Here is a 17,120-nt window from a genome sequence, read left to right on the forward strand (position 1 = left end):
AAGTTGGTATTCATAAGATGGTACATACAACACTTGGCTTTTCTACAGAAGTGTTTCATATCTCTTCACTAATGCAACAATTACTAACTTATAACTTTCACGCATATAATGTATATAAAAATGCTTTCTTATTGACTGCTAAATTACTACTTTCTTACACTGAAAGCAGATCGAATCCTTTAAAAGGTGAGCAGCAAGAGAAACACTTAAGCTGGATCTCAAATTGTCTGTATTTATGTCGACACCATTGATGCCTCTACACCAATACATACATTTTAAGAAGAAAAATTAAACTATTCCAATTGCAATTAACAACTAGAATCGCTTAAAAGAAAAATCCAAAGCGGTGTTGGAATGCAAGATGTATGCACAATTCGGATAAATAAGAAAATCTCTGCGATAGTAATCTTTGAAACGTAGATTATATTTCCAAAAAAATTACCGCAGAATGAAACCTCTACTTTCGTTCACCTCCTTTTGCCAACTGTTAAAAACAGTCAGCAATTAGGCTCCAGTCGTCGTAATATTGATTACATGACTGATGATAATCATCATAAAAAAACAGCTATCCTTTGATAAACGTTCAGTTAATCAAAAGGCCGCTGGTATCCACAGGAAAAAAGAAGCAAAAAGGAATTAAACACATAAAAAGAATATTCTTAATCATCAAACTCAAATTAAATATTTAGTTTGACGTGCTTAAAAATGATAAAAGAGAATTGAAAAAAAAGAACGAAGAGATGAGGATAGTAAAATATAGACGAGCTAGCCCTCATCCAAGGCTCTTAAAATGAATTAATTAAAACACATAAAAACCAGTCAGAATAATTAAAACAGCAAAGAATCTCATAAACCAAATTCATTGGAAAAATATTAAGGCAATCCAATCAATCTAGGAAAATACACGCCAAAAACAAAACCCCTCACGGATCAAAATTGACATAAGGAGACAAGGATAAAAAGAGTCGTTGATTTGTTCATAAAGGTGTTTGTAGTCATATATGGCTGACCGAGTAAGAACCCGAATATATAGCACAACACTAACACCGTACATTGAACACAACGAAACCATAAATAAATAATGAGTCCCGTCGCAAAGAACCAAATCTATTAATTCGTTAACAATCGTAAACGACTCCAGCAAAAAATTAGAAAAGACGCGACACAGATATCTCGTATAATATCGCAAACCAAAAGACTTGAAGAAAAACCACTCTTCCGTTCCAAAAAAAAAGAGGAACATAAGTGACGAGAATAAAATAGACATAGGGAGTCATTTCTGAAGTGTCTTTCTTTGGCGGAGGTGAGGTCTTGCTGAATTACCAACAATGGCAACAACTAAAACCAAAGGAGCAGATGTAACAAAAAAAGGATGTAAAGGAAGCAAATAGTAAGTAGAATGGAAACTGTACCAGAAAAGCCGGAGCAAAACAGGAAATGAACTATGAATAAAAGAAACATAACTATACACGCGAGAAGAAGCAACTTCTTATGCACTTCCGTGATGGAGCATACGGAAAAGACGTTGTTCACGGTCACGATGAAATAGCAAATCTAAGGCTGAAGTAGAATGGCAATGAAAACCATCAGCAAGGGAATTAGATTGAAAGTGAGAAGGTGAGACTTGTCTATAAGATGCATGATCGAAGATAGGAACACCTACTCCTTCGCAGGAAGGTGTAGAAGAAGAGTGAGTCATACTGGGTACAGCATGATTATTAATATAATTATCAGACACAGAGCATCCACTTGAGGGAGGAGAGTACCAGCACATGTTGGCTGCGGGCACATGAGCTGGGGCAGGAAGAGCCTGGGAAGGTGTGGGAGGTAAAGAAGCATAAATTTGTTGACTGGGAGAAGGTGAGGCAAATGAAGACTCGGGCTTCTCGACTGCATGGGATGCATTAAGGAAAGTAGGGATAGGGAGATTAGAAGCGGCAGGAGAATGAGTAAAAGTGGGACCAGCATAAAGAGACGAATTAAGTTCGGAAGAAGACATGGTAGAAGAGGTAGTGGACTTTGCACTACCAGGAGGATTAGGCGAGGAAGAATTCGAGTTTTCTTCAACACCATTAGCCACATTCAAAAAGTGAAACTGCTCGTTCTTTCCAGGAGATTGATTCTTCACACGACCAGAAGAGCCGTTGCTGTTCTTACGAGAGCCGCCAGAAACACCTCCATTTGGCTTTAACTTTCGGCTGTGGCCATTACTGCCATTGCGAGGCTTTTCAACATGTAAAGCGTTTTCCGCTTCGTTTAAGCCAAATGGAATACTCTTTGCCTTCATTGCTTTCGGGGACGCTGTTCCCTTGTCGCGGCGTGAAGTTATCGATGGCGAATCCAAACTAAATTCTACATCGTGGAAAGAAACCATTCCTCCACCAGAACTAGCTTTGTTGAACTTTCTGTTGCGCTGAATTCTATGTCCAATTCGTTTTTCCATTTTTTCTCAGTTCAAACTTTACACAATCACTGATACTCATGAAATTCGTTGAAATGATATTGGTAAAGGATAACTCTTAAAGCCGCAAGTTAACGCCTCCATATACGTCGGCAATCTTGAAATTCGTAGTAACCTATTCTGCGTTAAGTCTCTTTAAATACAATAACTTCACCACTACCTAAAATTTTGCCACCTGCTTGTTTGTTTACGAAGTGGACTAAAAGGCACTTGAATTGTTTTTTCTTTCATCTTACATCAGTTTAAATTGGCTGACTGGTCTTTTTTTTTCAAGGAAACCGGTTCCATATGACCTCAGCTTGAGAAGTGTTTTTACGAAAAGTAAACAAACCCCGTAAGCGAATGCGCTAACCTTGAACGCCTTCAAGCCATCAGATTTCGCTTTTTTGCTTGTTTATAGGGAGGGTTTCTTTTTATTTTATTTCTACAAGGTTCCTTGTTACATTTAGGTGAAATATAAGAATCAAAAACAAGGCACCATTCTGTTCGTTGATTGACTATTATCGTTGTGTTGGCTACTTGGAAGCTCCTTTGACCGAATTTTTTTATTATGGACCGATGGTATGAGCCTGACTTTAACCTTCGATCCCTTCGGGTCGCAGATCTAAAAAGGATTTTGCAAAATGCTAATGTTGAATATCCTGTTTATGGAAGAAAAGCGGACTACCTACAACTTGTTGAGCGGCTGCGTAAACGAAGGGCAGGCGGCAACTCGATTTCTGTCAAAACTACTCCAAGTGATTTTTCCAGCACTTCTTCTGCAAATTCCAACCTCAACTCTGATAATAAAAATGCACTTCCTAGTTCCCGTGCCAGTGCATCCTCCCTAAAATCCACGCAAGCAACCGGTACCAGTCGTAGCTCCTCAACCCAATCCAAACCTTCTCTATCGCGGTCTTCCTCGTCCTCCTCATCTTCTCCTCCTACAGAAACAGAGGAAACTGCTCACCTGTCATCATTCCCTACTGGCTTCCAGTTTCCCCATACCTCAAAAAACAATACCTTTCAGTCTTCCGTATTAGAAGGCAGCCCCAATGTCGAGACTTCTATAACCTTGACCAGTCCCCCACCATTATCATCTACACCAAAGTTCCGGCCTCATGCCTCACCCCGCGATTCTTTTCCTATATCGTCTATGGATAGTTCTACCTTGCAAGGTTCACCTAGGGGTATACGGAAACTCAAGCCCATTTCTTCAAGTAGCCCGAGACAAACTCCAGGGAAGCCTATAGTGAGCCCTCGTCGCCCTTTTCCATCATCATCAAATGGTTCCCTCTCTTATCGGAATCAACGTTCCCCCGTTAAGGAAACTCAGCCAATTTCTAGGAAGCTCACAAAAGACAATCCGCTCTCGTTTTTAGATGATGATCTTGATTCTTCTGAAGAAGATGCTCTATTTGAAGATTATGTACATAAGCAAGACCATTCTAACTATACAAAGCGCTCATTATGCTCAAAGTTGGCTCGAAAAGCTTTCCGCCTTTATTCGGTTATGAGAGATGCATCTTCCTTGCCGAACTTTTTTCATTCCCAGCATCGTATTCATCCCCCGCAGGTATTGACAATTGTACTTGGTATCTTCGTAGCGATTTTCTTGACTTTATGGAGAGAAGAGGTCTATCGTGCTGGATTTTGTGATGTACCTTCTTCTGGGAATTCAACAATCCTTCAAAAATTTGGACTTGGGGCTTCATGTACTCCTTGTCCATCCCACTCCAAATGTTTGCCTAATTTCGAACTTCAGTGTGATTCAGGTTACATTTTAAGCGAGCCTTGGTATTCTAGGTTTGGCCTGTGGCCAAAAAAAAAATGTGTTGGTGATACAAATAGGGAAGAAAGTGTAACAATTTTCTATGAAGAATGTTTGGACGTTTTGCGAACATGGAATTCAATTCTCCAATGTGGTCGTTTGTCTGATGATCTTATTGAAAAAAATAAAACGCTTTCCAAAACAAATCCGTACGTTTTCGAGGAATTAAAAGGATCTAAGATGACACATCATCCTCTATTTTCTATAGCCTTATTACGACATACACTGTTGGAAAAGAAATCCCCAAACCTCTCTTTAGGTGATTTTAATGATTTATTTAAAGCAGCTTTGTATCAGCTTGCTAATGCAGAAGAAATTGAAATAAATGAAGAAAATATTGGTTCCCATAGCTGGGCTAATGTACCTTTAAGATGCCGACTTCGACGACAGGTTTATCGAACAATTTGGAAGTATAAATTTACTCTTCTTCTTTTTATCCTAGTCACCATCTGTCTTTATAAGGCTTATACTTATTTTTACTTACGCAAAAAAGTTCAGAAGTATTTACCTTTTGCTTCACGTTTCTGTATCGATTCCTTAAAGCGACAAAAGGCTTTATATCAAAGTTCACGTACTTCCCAGCCTGTTGTTCCGCTAATTGAGATGCATGATTTATTGCTTCATTCACATGGTGTATTAGAGCAGTCAGATCTCACTGAAAAAGAAGGTCAATTGTTATGGGATTCAGTCGTCAAAAAAGTTGAACAAGTGGGAAGTATACGGACCCGCGAAGCTGAAGTAGATGGAGAATGGACCCGTGTTTGGGAGTGGGTGGGTACGAATCCTCTCGATCCTTTACCTTCGCAGTAATCTATTCGCATATTTACTTTAATTGACGAACATGTAAATTATAAACTTTAAAGATAACAATGGAAAGAATGTCTTTTGATATATTGTTGAAATCTTGATGCTACATGAATTCTTAATGCAATGGATGGAAAGGAAATTTAGCAACGTGTACTCCTTTTAAGTTTACGTAACGGGCATTATATGCGAATCGTGTAAGTAATTTCTTTTAGTGCCATAAACAGTAGGCATGATCTATAATACATCTAAACTTTTTGATCGCAGTCTGCCTAAAAAGTATACGCATCTGATTTTTAATTCGCCATTGGTATCCCAAATTTTATTAAACTTATTTAGATTGACATTATTACGTTAAATAGACACTGACCGGTAAATTAAAACTCCACACAACTGTTTCTTGTAAACCAAGATGTCATTTGAAAAGATTCGGTTCCTGAGGTCATTTTAATTATAACGACGATACGAGAGGAAAATCGGTCACTGGTTCATCTTCAGCTTCCTCATCTTCGTCCAATCCAGGAACTGGCTGCCATTCATTATAAAATGGTTGGACAATCGACGAAGATTTTGATAGACGATAAGGATCGAAGGGGAAAAACGAATCGATTGTTTCTAATCCATCCCGAATTGATCCCTTTCTGTTTTGCTCCAAAATTGAATAAATATACATAAAGTTCAAGTGATTTGCTATCCTAGCAAACTGATGAACAACATTAGGTGAGCAGTATCGCAATGGATTTAAGCGGGAAAGAACGGATCTATGAAGAACTTCCAGGCCTGGAAGCCATTCTGCCGGCTTGGGATCCATTGGATCTGTCTCATCCGAGATTCGCAGCTCTTGCCAACGGAAACAGAAAATGTATAATACGCTTTGGTTAATGGCATAAAAAACAGAATGTTTGGATATCAAATCATCGGATAGCTCGTTTTCGCATTGATCCAAGTAGGCCTCGATCCAACGAGTCATTAGGCCGACAATAACTTGAATCGTCGAGGCTTCCAAAGTTTTAGCACGAGACACATAAGACCCGAGGTACATGGCTCCACTAATCCGAAGCGTATAGGGTTGAGATGGATCCAAGCAAACTTCCGTGAGGACTCCCAAGAAAATGTCGGTAAATTCTGGATTTAGTTGGGAAGCCCAGAAGATTAAAAACTGTGTATACCGACAGCGAAAGGTTTTAAGAACAGTATTAACAAATGATCGAATCAGACTATTGTAAACAACGTAACGATCCCTACTTTGGTTTAAATTCTTTGTTAAATAAGAAAACAATGTATACAAAAGCTGGTCCAGTTGCAGCAAGGTTTGTTTGGTATCGACAGGAGACAAGGGATCATCGTTCAATAGAGTACTAGAAGTAAGATCCTCCGAAGTACCAGCGTGGCGCTCATACAAAGCAGATGCAGTTAATACATCGGAGCTAGCATCATCTGAAATATCTGATTCCTCATCATCCTCGATATCAAGTTCTACTTGAATCTCAACATCAACTTGAATGATTTTATCAATAATTGCATGCAATACAGGACCTTTAAGAGATGGTACATATTCACAAATACTTAAAACGTTCGAAATATAGGTCATTTGTGCCAGAATACTTTCATCCTTGTACGGAAACTCCTCAAGTATACAACTATACAAGTAAGAATGCGCACGAGGGACAAGATCTAACACATATTTTAAAGCCATATGAGCATGTTCATAATGAATTGCTAAACTATTACTCTGGTAGCACATGTGCTGGATAAGCATGGTCATGACCATGGGCAAATAGGTAGATTGAGCAGAAAGCAAATGTCCCAAAAACCTTGTGTAGCAGCGGACAAAAGGTTCATTTCTCGATACCCACACTGAGCCCAGTATGCTCATAATCAAAGATGAGCAAGAACTATCAAGTCGAGAAACGTTGCATGTAAGGGCAGATAATAAATTTTGAATCTGAATAGATGAAGGAGCATCTTTTGCATCAGGCCTTATAGAGAATTGTCTCCTCATATCTTCATATGCAGCAACATTTCCCGCGGTTTTATCATCAAGGGCTTTACTAACGAATGCGCGAAACATGTGCTGCATTAATTGAGAGTCATGTTTGGATGCATTACCTTCAGATGGGAGGACGCTAGAATCGGTAGGAGGATTCATCATGCCATTCGAAAGGGAAGAATCTATTAACGTTGAAGCTTGAATAATTGACGGCATCCTTAAGCAAGTTTCATAAACTAGTTTATGTTTTGTGTAAAAAAAATAAAAAAATTGTCCAAAATTCACTTCTCTATTCAGAGGGCTATAGAGTAATAATTAAATTTCTAACAAAACATATGTTAGCATAAGAATGGGAGACCTCTTCGTTTGTCATGGAACTTATTTTTACATTAGAGCAATTGCCTCTCAAGTCAGCGTTGATAGAAATGAGAGTGTCCAGCTTCAAAGCAATTTTCTCAGCAAAAACACCATCTGAGCACTTCTACTTACTTTATGTTTTCAAGAAATGTCCGATGTACACAATATCCTCTAAAGTAAAAAAAACTTTTCCAATGCAACAAAGATGTGAAAGATGTGGAGTCTGTCGTGAAAACTTCACAATTGACGATAATAAGCCGCTCGAAAACAGTGAAATATTAATAAATTAAATTAAATTAAACCAGTATAATGCAGTTTCCCCTAAATTACCAGCAATTCCTATTATTATTAAGTTTTGTTGTTGGTAAAAGAAAAGTTTCTACTTGCTGGTAGTAAATGTGTTCGTTTACTGAAGGTTGCTACACCTCGTTAATTGATGCTGCAAAAAAACAAAACAATATATCTTGGATAAACGATTTATTAGGCAAGGATAGAAAACTTGATCAGTGAGAGCATTATCTATATTCGTAAAAAACTAAATCACTTTTTGATGAAGGTCGTTGGATAATGGTTTGAACGCTTTTTGTGTGGACGCATGCTTGACTTTTGATCGCGAAGCATTTGTCTATAAAGACCGTAAATTCCAGTGCTTAGAGGAAGAATGTCTCTATTGCATCTCCCAGATATGAAATAATGATGCATGTCCTCCATTGTGAAGACACTTCGATAATTAGGTCCAGCAAAGTATTTGTCAGAAGGTATCAAGGACGCTGCATAAGGATAGGAGGAGTTCTCTGGAGGAGGCGAGATCCATGAATTTGTTCTCTCCATCCATACTGGTATAGTTGTCGATTTCAGAGGCGTTTCGGGATCACTCATGTAAATAGGTAAAGTGCCTTGAGCAATAGTCCCCAAAATCTTAGAAGGAGCCACACTAGGTTGATTTGTTTCCGGATCTATTCGTTTACACAAACTCAGATACGGCTTTAACTTTGAGTGTAATGAGGGATCTGTGAGCATCTGACGCATTGGTTCGTTTCTACCTCCAGTAATGAGTACCACGTCAAAGTCTAGAAAAGAAAAACCTTCATCTGTATAATGCTTTGGTTCGATAAATTCTTCAAGGGTACATAGTATGCTGTAGATATCCATAGCCTCTTTGGAAGGTCCCATGATGCTTCCTTTCCATCCACATGTATAAGAAGGGTCTGGTCTAGCTGTCCTTGGAGGATCAATTGGTCTTGGAAACACAAATTCAACCAGAAAACCACGATCGGTAAAGTAACGCCAAGGAAGACACACCTGTTCTACGTCGAATCCTTCGTCCGCCAGGACAATTGCCAAATGAGGAGATAAATGAGCATTCCGGCCAAATACAGGGGCATTTGCTGCAGCAAAAGGTAAAGGATTTGGTTGTAATCCAACGTCAACGTCGTTGATTATGTCCTTGTTTGATATCTGAAAATAAAATGCCATGACGGAACGCGACGAAGCCACAATCTAAACGAATTGGTCTCTCAATAATGTTTAATTTTTAAACAAATTCAATCCAAAGTCTTTGTATAAGTTGTGGTAAAGACTAGTAGGAAAGTATACGAAGAAGGTTTTTGTTTTCCAAAAAGAGAGCAAAAATAAATAAATAAATAAATAAACAAGACTTCTACTGATTTCTGTACTTTCCAACGTTTGTAGTGCTATAAAAATATTCTGTGTAATCTCTATATATATAACGATCATTAAACGAGAAAATAGGCTGACGTTTCGATATTACCTCGAACCACCCAACTTTGCATTTATTCAATTACTTCATCATTTGTTTAAAATTGAGCAAGACGAAGCCGGTAAACAAGAAATATTGGGATGTTTTTGCTTTTATAGACGATTGAGTAATTAGAGGTCTTTTGTAGTAAGCGGATTCAGCTGCTTTTTAAAGTCCGAAAACTTAAGCAAATTCTGCTTCTAGCACTTCTATTTCATCTCATTTTGTTTTCTTTTTGGTCATTTTACTCATGAAGCTTAGGGTATTTTGTGAAGAATTTCCTATCCGACAATGGATTCACACAGCCAGTTTTGGATTGGTTGACACCACTGGTACCGTAGCGGACCTTTGCAAAACAATCTGGGAATGGAATGAAGGTCCCCCATTCTGGAAACTTCAGCTTTTAAATGAAGGATACGCTGTCCCCATGACAGGAATCTTGGCCCGTTACTTAAAGGAAGATGCAAAGATCCAACTAATAGGACAGGATTTACGTTCTATATGGAAACTAGAAAACTTTTCTACTTCTCCTTATGAATTCATTTCTAGCGTTGGTCAACTTCCTGAAAATACTGAACAAATGCATCAGGCAAACTTGGAGCATCTCGTATCATGGAAGGATGTAGAGATGTGTTCATAAATTACGGGATTATAAATTTAGTACTCGAGTTGGTTTAGATAGCTGTTACACTAGCAAGAAGACATATGTTAATTTTGGACAGCAAAAAAAGAATTAAACCAGAGAACGGATCTCTTCCAATATTACCGGTTATGCAAAATTCAACAGCAAGTTGGCATAATTTTATTTTGCGATGAAAACATCTATTCTTGATTGACCACGGAGTCCAATTTTTCACATTGTTTTATTATTAAAATGTATAAAGACTCAAGCATTACGATGACAGCACTTACAATGAATTCTTTTTTCAACTTGGGCAAAGATTTGTTTTAAAAAAAAACATAGATAGCATCAATTAGAATACTTTGCAGCAAGAGAAAACGACTACCTAAACTTCAACTCTTTAAAAACATCCTTTCCCTACAACAACTCGCAAGAGCACGTTTGTTTTCAACGTAAACAACCTAATACATAGACACAAGGGAAGATTACATTTTCAAGTCAGGTAATCTAACGCAAATTTTGAAGCTATCGAATCCAACCCGAACCGATGCAAACGCAAAACGTAAATTTTATTGCTTACAAGCCTTCACCAATGGTGACGGGGAACTCAAAGTTGACGGTCTTACCGGTGAGTTTGTGGTAGACGCTAGAGAAAGAGGACAACTTGTAGTCAACAGTGCTGGCTTCTCTGTTGTCAAGGAAGACCTTGATGGACTTGCGGCCGTCAGTGCCTTGGCGGGTACGCTTACCGATGATAACGGTAGGGAAAACAATGTCTTCAAGAATGGCACTGTGAACAGAGGTCAAAGTACGAGAGCGAGGGCGCTTTTGACCAACACGGGACTTACGACCGGGCTTGGGCAAAATACGACGTTGAGCGATGAAAATAACGTGACGGTCAGCAAACTTCTTCTCGAGCTCGCGGGTCAAACGAGCCTGGCACTTGTGGAAAGCGGCGAGAAGAGGCTGGGGCACGAAAACAACGATTGCCTTCTTTCCAGCTCCAACTTCGACTTCACGAGCAGAAGTGATTTGGAGAGGACGGAGCTCCTTGGCCATGTCCTTAGAAGAGTTCTCTAAATCAAAGAGACATTGAGCAACAAGGAGGTCGGTTTCACTGGGCTGGGAGCTCGAACGCTTGACAATCTTGTTGAGAGCAGACATTGCTGTTGTGTAGAAAAGAAAATGTTTCGACTCTCCCATATTCTCTTTTGTGACTGCTCTCTTCGGTTTGGGTAACACTGTCCATCCCATTTGGTACTGTTACTTGGTTGATGGTAGCTGTATTGGGTAAATAGGACTTCCACATAATTTTTTTCTAGTAAATTATAACAATGTCATATTAAAACTGAAATTATCAAATTCCAATAGCGCAATTCATTTTCCCAATTTCTCCTAGGCTTTCCAATTCAAGATGCGTTTACCTGTCTAAAAAACAGTCACATTTCACAACACAGACAAAGTATACAGTACGAGAAAATGTTAGTTTACGAGTCGCTTTTGCGCGCGTTAGACGCTTTCAGCGTTCTATAAGGAGCCTGTTAATATGATAGCAGTATGATTAGGAAGGAAGTCGCACTGAAAAGCGTTTACAGAGGTGCTGCTTGAAAAATGCTCATCAGTAGGAATTTTATAGCTTTAAAATCATTTTTTTTTCTTTTCTTTTCTTTTTCTTAATTCTTAATTCTCTGAGTGTTAGGGAGCATTATAAGAGGTGGTAGCTTTCGTCAAATCTCAATGTTTACAAATAGTCGTCGCTATTGGTTGGGAACATGTAAACAAAAGAAACTTATAGGTAGGTAGGTTTCTTTTCTGTGGAATTTCATTTTGTCGTTTCTATAGTTGTTTTATAAATAAATGAAGAACTTTTTGCATCTTTTCACCGCCCATACTTACTGACTTGATTTGATTGTTTCTTACTACAGATTTAGTGAAGTGTGTAAATAAGTAAATCTAAAATAAAATAATAGGCCTTTTGCGATTGAATAAAGAAAATGAGAAAACGATTTCCTTTCACTTTAAGTGCACAAAACTTGAGAGTCGCATTGGTCTGTCCATTTCGAAATTTAAGTTGCTACCACATATTGTTTGATATATTTGACGGTAAACAAACCAATTGGACTGGCATTGAGAATTCATTTCTAGTTGATTTTAGAACCAAGAACAAAAGTTACAAAAAGGGAAGTTTAAAATCAACAGAAACGAAGACCGCCTCAATAGGATTCCACACAGTAGCTTTATGAGAACTTTTTCGGTAGAAGAATGAAGGATCTGCTTTGCATTTCAAGTAGTTAACTTGTTTTTCTTTTTTTTGTAGAGAAAAAAAATATATGCTAAATAACCACCATTATGAAATCTTAAATCAAGAATTGCAGTTTGTTTACATTGCCAAAATGTATCCTTTCCAATAAGCGACTTTTAGCTATCTTTCTATAAATTATAAATATGTACTTTGTTTGTATTTAACTTTACTATAATAGTCATTTATAAAATATGCCATGAAATCGTTTATGAGCGACCTTGGTAAAGAACGGTTTGTAAATAATAAATATGGGGGTTTTCTGTTATTTCCAATTATGGTTAATCCATAAAATAATATTTATTATTTATGAACCCTCTTTAGGCATGTTGCTTACTGTTTTTTTACTATGCGTTTTAGAGAATATGATATTCTCATAAGTAAGACCGACGCGTCTTTCTCTTCCCAAGAACCACAATCTTTACAATGTCTGAATCTCGGCAAGAGTTGCTGGCTTGGATCAACCAAGTAAGTAAATAATGAAGAATGTCAAAAAAAAAAGATTTTCTAACATATTTGTTTCTTAGGTCACAAAACTTGGTCTTTCAAGGATTGAGGATTGTGGAAAAGGTTACGCCATGCTTGTAATTATGGATTCTATTTATCAAGATGTTCCCCTAAAAAAAGTGAACTTTGAATGCAACAATGATTATCAGTACATAAACAATTGGAAAGTTCTTCAGCAAGTATTTTTAAGGAAAGGAATCGATAAAGTGGTTGACCCAGAACGTCTTTCACGTTGTAAAATGCAGGATAATTTAGAGTTTGTTCAATGGGCAAAGCGTTTTTGGGACCAATATTACCCAGGCGGTGACTATGATGCTTTGGCGCGTCGTGGTGGACGCGGCCTGGTACAACATGGAGCATCTCCCAATGCTCCTAGAAGAAGGCAAGTGTCATCTGGAAGTACCGGACAGCCCGCTCCACGATCTAGTTTGAATACAACAGGCGCTGCTACAAACAATACTGCCGCTGTACTTCGTGCCAAGCAAGCTCAACAACAGATTGCCAATTTAGAAGGCCAATTATTAGAAGCAAATGAAACAATGTTTGCATTGGAACGCGAGAGAGACTTTTATTTCAATAAATTACGCGAAATCGAAATTTTAGTTCAAACACATTTGAGTGCAGAACCAATGTCCCATGAAAGTATGTTAGAGAGAATACAAACAATCCTTTATTCTACTGAAGATGGCTTTGAGCTTCCTCCAGAAACAGAAAGATCGACGGATGTGTATCCACTTGTGGATCATAACATGAGTAATGTCGTTGATGAACCTCACATGGAAGAAGCCAAGCCCGTAGATATGTCCTCTAATCCCGGTGCTCCTGACTTTGTGCGCGCTCGTTTACAAAGTTTAGAAGTTGACGATGATGACGAAAATCTTACTTTTTAAAGTAATCATATTTCGCTCATTCTTTTTATTTCCTTATTCTGTTTCGATGCATTCTCTTACACATTGTCCTTGTCTTTCTTTTCATTTTGTGCAAAAATCACTTACCTTTTACTAGCGGCGATCTGGGTATGACCATTGTTAAAATATGTGATGTTTTCTAATTTATCATCGTCTTTTATTGGCGTTATTTCTTCATGTTTGCAAAATCTTAATAAAACTTATGGTTGTCATTTATAAGAAATTTCGTTGTGCCAGATAACCCATACTCCAAACTTCCTTGTCAAAATTTATTATATATATATATATTTCAAAGACTGAATTTGAAAAAGTATTCATACTACCTTTGAAATGATTCTCTTATCGAGATTTCCCGGTTTGCTCATTGAAGCTATCCTATTTGCAAATACTATTTTAGTAGTTGTCATGGCAGAAAAGGTTTAATCTTTTTGCATTAAAACAAGGTGGAAAGTAATGCCAGCAAATACCATACAAGCTTAGCCAAATCTGTAATTGTAAGTTTAACCCCAGAAAAGCCTTCGAAATAACCAAAATCATATTCGTTACCTAAATATAACATAACAAGCTTTTTCATTAATAAGAACCAAGACTACACAGGAAAGCTATTTATTGACCATACTCTTGTTTTGTGGTTAAGTCTTTAAATAATGCAAATAAGACTTCTCCTAATTTGACTATCCAATTCCGAAAGCTACCTGTTCTTTACATCACAAAACCCGAACTTCTACTCAATGACTTAAATTAGTCATTAAATGTTATTATTACTTGCTGGAAGTTTAGTTTCCATATGCCGAAAGAAGTGGAGCAGTATCTTGATCTTAATGAAGAGTTCATAAAAACTCTAGCAGGTATAAGGAAAAGACTGCGAAGTCGATATTTAAATCCTCAAACCTTAGAAGATTTCATTCACGCATTAGCCCATGTTCGAGCTATGAAACGGCTAAACTCATTTTGCTCTAACTTTGAAGGAGAATATACATCACAGTCCGGTCAATCAAGTCAATCAGCACAGGAAGCATCATTCACCGTTGTAAACAATGCAGACGTGCGTCAATCGATGGATCCCTCTTTCTTTCAAGGAAACATACTGGAGTTAATTAATGATTACGCTGAGTACTCCACGCAATTAATTTCTATGGGAACCAGAAAGTCGTGCATTACACCTTCAACCGAACCTAATAGGTCGAAAAAGAAAACAGCAGGTATTCTAGACTGCCCAGACGAAATTCTTATATTAATATTCCAAAAGTGCTTTGATGCTACCTACAAAGAAAGCATCCCATTTGCTTTTACTTATCGAAGGGATTGGCACACATTACTTGATGATTTGCCATATACTTGTACCCGCTTTCGTAAAATTCTGAGCCCAAAGAACGATGGGTTTTGGAAGCGTGTCTTAGACTTATATAAAAAACCTGAGGTTCCGTCTTCTCAGTTTGATACTTCATCTAGGAGTCTTCCATTCCCTTACGTTCAAATGCCAAATGTTCTTCCTGTCTTGTTAGATCCAAGTATCGAAACATATTCGAATAGCTCACCTTCATCTAGCTTGGCCTCGTTACCCTCGCAGATTCAAACACAAAACACCCTTTCTACTGGAAGTCCTTGTGAAGAGCCTTCTTACATTGAGTTTGCTTGTAATGTAGTTGGTCGTTGTACTGTATGCAAATTGCTGCCTAAGCGTACAAAGAGTCGGGAATGCATAAAGTCGTTTTATAGATCATCTATTGCAACTAACATTTGTGATCAATGCTTAGAGGCAATCATAGACTTTTATGAGCCAGTAAGTCGGTACGATTTTTATGTGATGGTGAATCAATTTGGTGTTGGTTATATTACCAGGCCAGGTCAACGATTTCCTTCTTGGCTTTCTGAACATGTCCAACTTGCACGAGATGAAGAAAAGGCATACAAATACATCTCTTCCTCACAAATAAAATTTGCAAGTGACCTGTTTAGGTTATTCCAATCACAATTCTGAAACTATCTACGAGAATTTACTTGCAAGCTGCTAGCTACAGGAACTTCCCTATACAGAAGACTTGATTCTTTGAAGGAATGATTCAACGTATATCAAATATCATACGGTTACTTAGTTGAAAGACAATGAACGAACAATAAAAATAAGATTACTATGAGAAATGACCAAAACCCTTTTGTCAATATTAATACAAGTACCGTAACCAACGATGAAGTTTAAAATATAATATCCTATATAGGTGAATCGGAAAAGGAAAAACGAGGTAAAAAGATACGGCAAGTAAAAAGTATGCCAATCAAGAGCTTTATACCCGATTAAGATAACTTTTTTTAAAAAAAGAAACAAACGTTATAAAAGGATGCACCTTTGTTCCTGAGAAAGGAACTATCGCAATGACCAAATTAAAGACCAACACATTACGAAAAACAGGCCGGAAAATAGCATAAAAGATTCAAAAGCCCTTCTAGGAATTTTTAGGAAAAGATGGAACTTATCAATTGAATGAGTGGGTAGTAAGAAATTCAAAGAAAAATAAGCACCAGTTTTTTTTTCTATATGCATTGTCTTGAAAAAAATAGTTGATAAGTATTTACTAGAGCACATCCTAGGCCAACGACGTCAATTGAAAACCATTTATTTAAGCCTCAACACCAGGGAGAGTGCAGTTCATAGCAATATGGCCAGGTTGATTGCACTTATAGCATAATTGACCATCGTTGGATTGTTGGCATTCAAAGCTACGATGACCAATCTTACCACAAGAATAACACTTGACACCCATGGTACAGTCACGAGCCTGGTGACCAACAGAACCACAAGCATAACAGTTCATAGGACGGGATCCAAAACGGCCGTTAGTGCGGCAGTCTCTAGCAATGTGACCAACGCGTCCACATTTGTAGCATTCAGCGCCTTGGCGGGGATTAGGATTAGGATTGGGGTTGGAAGGGCATTCACGAACAAGATGGCCACCAGTGCCACAAGCGTAACAGGTCTTTTCTTGCTGGGGTTCAGTGCAATCACTGGCCTTGTGTCCGGTTTGATTGCAGTTATAGCAGATGGCGCCCTTGGTGCATTCACGAGCTTGATGTCCGTTTTCACCACAATTGTAACAGCGGAATCCGGCACGGGGGAAAGAAGGGGCGGCTTGTGACTCCATATTTTCTTCCATAGTGATTATGATTTAAAATCCGGGTTGTATTAAAACTTTGGGAATTTTCTCGTAAAAATTCGCTTGAAAAAAATATACAGAGTTGTGACTGTTCTTGCGGGGCAATATTGGTACCTGAAGTAGGTAACAATGCGGCGAGTTTCACGAATATAAACAAGGGAAAACGAGAAATTGGCTTGCTTTATTTGTTTTATAATCAATAAAGCTTATAATGTTGCTCTTCATTTCAGCGAGCTTCATTTTCAATTCGTTCAAGTTGAACAGAGGATTTAGCAATATGCATTGTATAATCAAATAGAACGAATGTTTTCTACAATACGATTTTATAAACAAGAGTTGCTTCAAAGTCAGTAAGTTTTTATTGCAATTGTATGGTTCATGTTGGTCATTGTTTGTTTTATCTAAGAAAAACGAAGAAAAATCGTTAGGAAGAAGGTAAAATCTTTCATGC

General features: G+C 37.9%; 9 protein-coding genes across 9 annotated transcripts; 4 read left to right on the forward strand and 5 right to left on the reverse strand.

The window, feature by feature from the left end:
- Window positions 1–26: 26 nt before the first annotated feature.
- On the reverse strand, window positions 27–2,502 carry SPOG_00211 (uncharacterized protein). Its single transcript, XM_013167720.1, has one exon. The coding sequence runs from the start codon at window positions 2,441–2,443 to the stop codon at window positions 1,490–1,492; it is 954 nt and encodes a 317-aa protein (XP_013023174.1). The 5' UTR covers window positions 2,444–2,502; the 3' UTR covers window positions 27–1,489.
- A 155-nt stretch (window positions 2,503–2,657) lies between these two features.
- Window positions 2,658–5,558, forward strand: SPOG_00212 (LEM domain-containing protein Heh1/Lem2). Its single transcript, XM_013167721.1, has one exon. It carries the CDS (start codon window positions 3,012–3,014, stop codon window positions 5,079–5,081), a length of 2,070 nt encoding a protein of 689 aa, XP_013023175.1. The 5' UTR covers window positions 2,658–3,011; the 3' UTR covers window positions 5,082–5,558.
- On the reverse strand, window positions 5,351–7,780 carry SPOG_00213 (ribosomal DNA transcription factor Rrn3). Its single transcript, XM_013167722.1, has 2 exons — window positions 7,555–7,780; window positions 5,351–7,388 (listed from the first exon to the last, which is right to left on the reverse strand). Exon 2 carries the CDS (start codon window positions 7,279–7,281, stop codon window positions 5,527–5,529), a length of 1,755 nt encoding a protein of 584 aa, XP_013023176.1. The 5' UTR covers window positions 7,282–7,388; window positions 7,555–7,780; the 3' UTR covers window positions 5,351–5,526.
- A 102-nt stretch (window positions 7,781–7,882) lies between these two features.
- On the reverse strand, window positions 7,883–9,790 carry SPOG_00214 (uncharacterized protein). The gene has a single exon (XM_013167723.1). The coding sequence runs from the start codon at window positions 8,896–8,898 to the stop codon at window positions 7,963–7,965; it is 936 nt and encodes a 311-aa protein (XP_013023177.1). The 5' UTR covers window positions 8,899–9,790; the 3' UTR covers window positions 7,883–7,962.
- Window positions 9,174–11,260, forward strand: SPOG_00215 (uncharacterized protein). Its single transcript, XM_013167724.1, has one exon. It carries the CDS (start codon window positions 9,432–9,434, stop codon window positions 9,819–9,821), a length of 390 nt encoding a protein of 129 aa, XP_013023178.1. The 5' UTR covers window positions 9,174–9,431; the 3' UTR covers window positions 9,822–11,260.
- On the reverse strand, window positions 9,947–11,005 carry SPOG_00216 (40S ribosomal protein S7). Its single transcript, XM_013167725.1, has one exon. It carries the CDS (start codon window positions 10,965–10,967, stop codon window positions 10,380–10,382), a length of 588 nt encoding a protein of 195 aa, XP_013023179.1. The 5' UTR covers window positions 10,968–11,005; the 3' UTR covers window positions 9,947–10,379.
- Window positions 11,261–12,508: 1,248 nt separating the features above from the next.
- Window positions 12,509–13,929, forward strand: SPOG_00217 (EB1 family Mal3). The gene is made up of 2 exons (XM_013167726.1): window positions 12,509–12,570; window positions 12,630–13,929. The coding sequence occupies exons 1-2, from the start codon at window positions 12,529–12,531 to the stop codon at window positions 13,497–13,499; spliced, it is 912 nt and encodes a 303-aa protein (XP_013023180.1). The 5' UTR covers window positions 12,509–12,528; the 3' UTR covers window positions 13,500–13,929.
- Window positions 13,930–13,969: 40 nt separating this feature from the next.
- On the forward strand, window positions 13,970–15,743 carry SPOG_00218 (F-box protein Pof14). Its single transcript, XM_013167727.1, has one exon. The coding sequence runs from the start codon at window positions 14,305–14,307 to the stop codon at window positions 15,496–15,498; it is 1,194 nt and encodes a 397-aa protein (XP_013023181.1). The 5' UTR covers window positions 13,970–14,304; the 3' UTR covers window positions 15,499–15,743.
- Window positions 15,625–16,726, reverse strand: SPOG_00219 (zinc finger protein Byr3). The gene has a single exon (XM_013167728.1). It carries the CDS (start codon window positions 16,667–16,669, stop codon window positions 16,136–16,138), a length of 534 nt encoding a protein of 177 aa, XP_013023182.1. The 5' UTR covers window positions 16,670–16,726; the 3' UTR covers window positions 15,625–16,135.
- Window positions 16,727–17,120: the final 394 nt, after the last annotated feature.

Source organism: Schizosaccharomyces cryophilus, assembly GCF_000004155.1.
Source record: "Schizosaccharomyces cryophilus OY26 unplaced genomic scaffold supercont4.3, whole genome shotgun sequence".
NCBI lineage: Eukaryota > Fungi > Ascomycota > Schizosaccharomycetes > Schizosaccharomycetales > Schizosaccharomycetaceae > Schizosaccharomyces > Schizosaccharomyces cryophilus.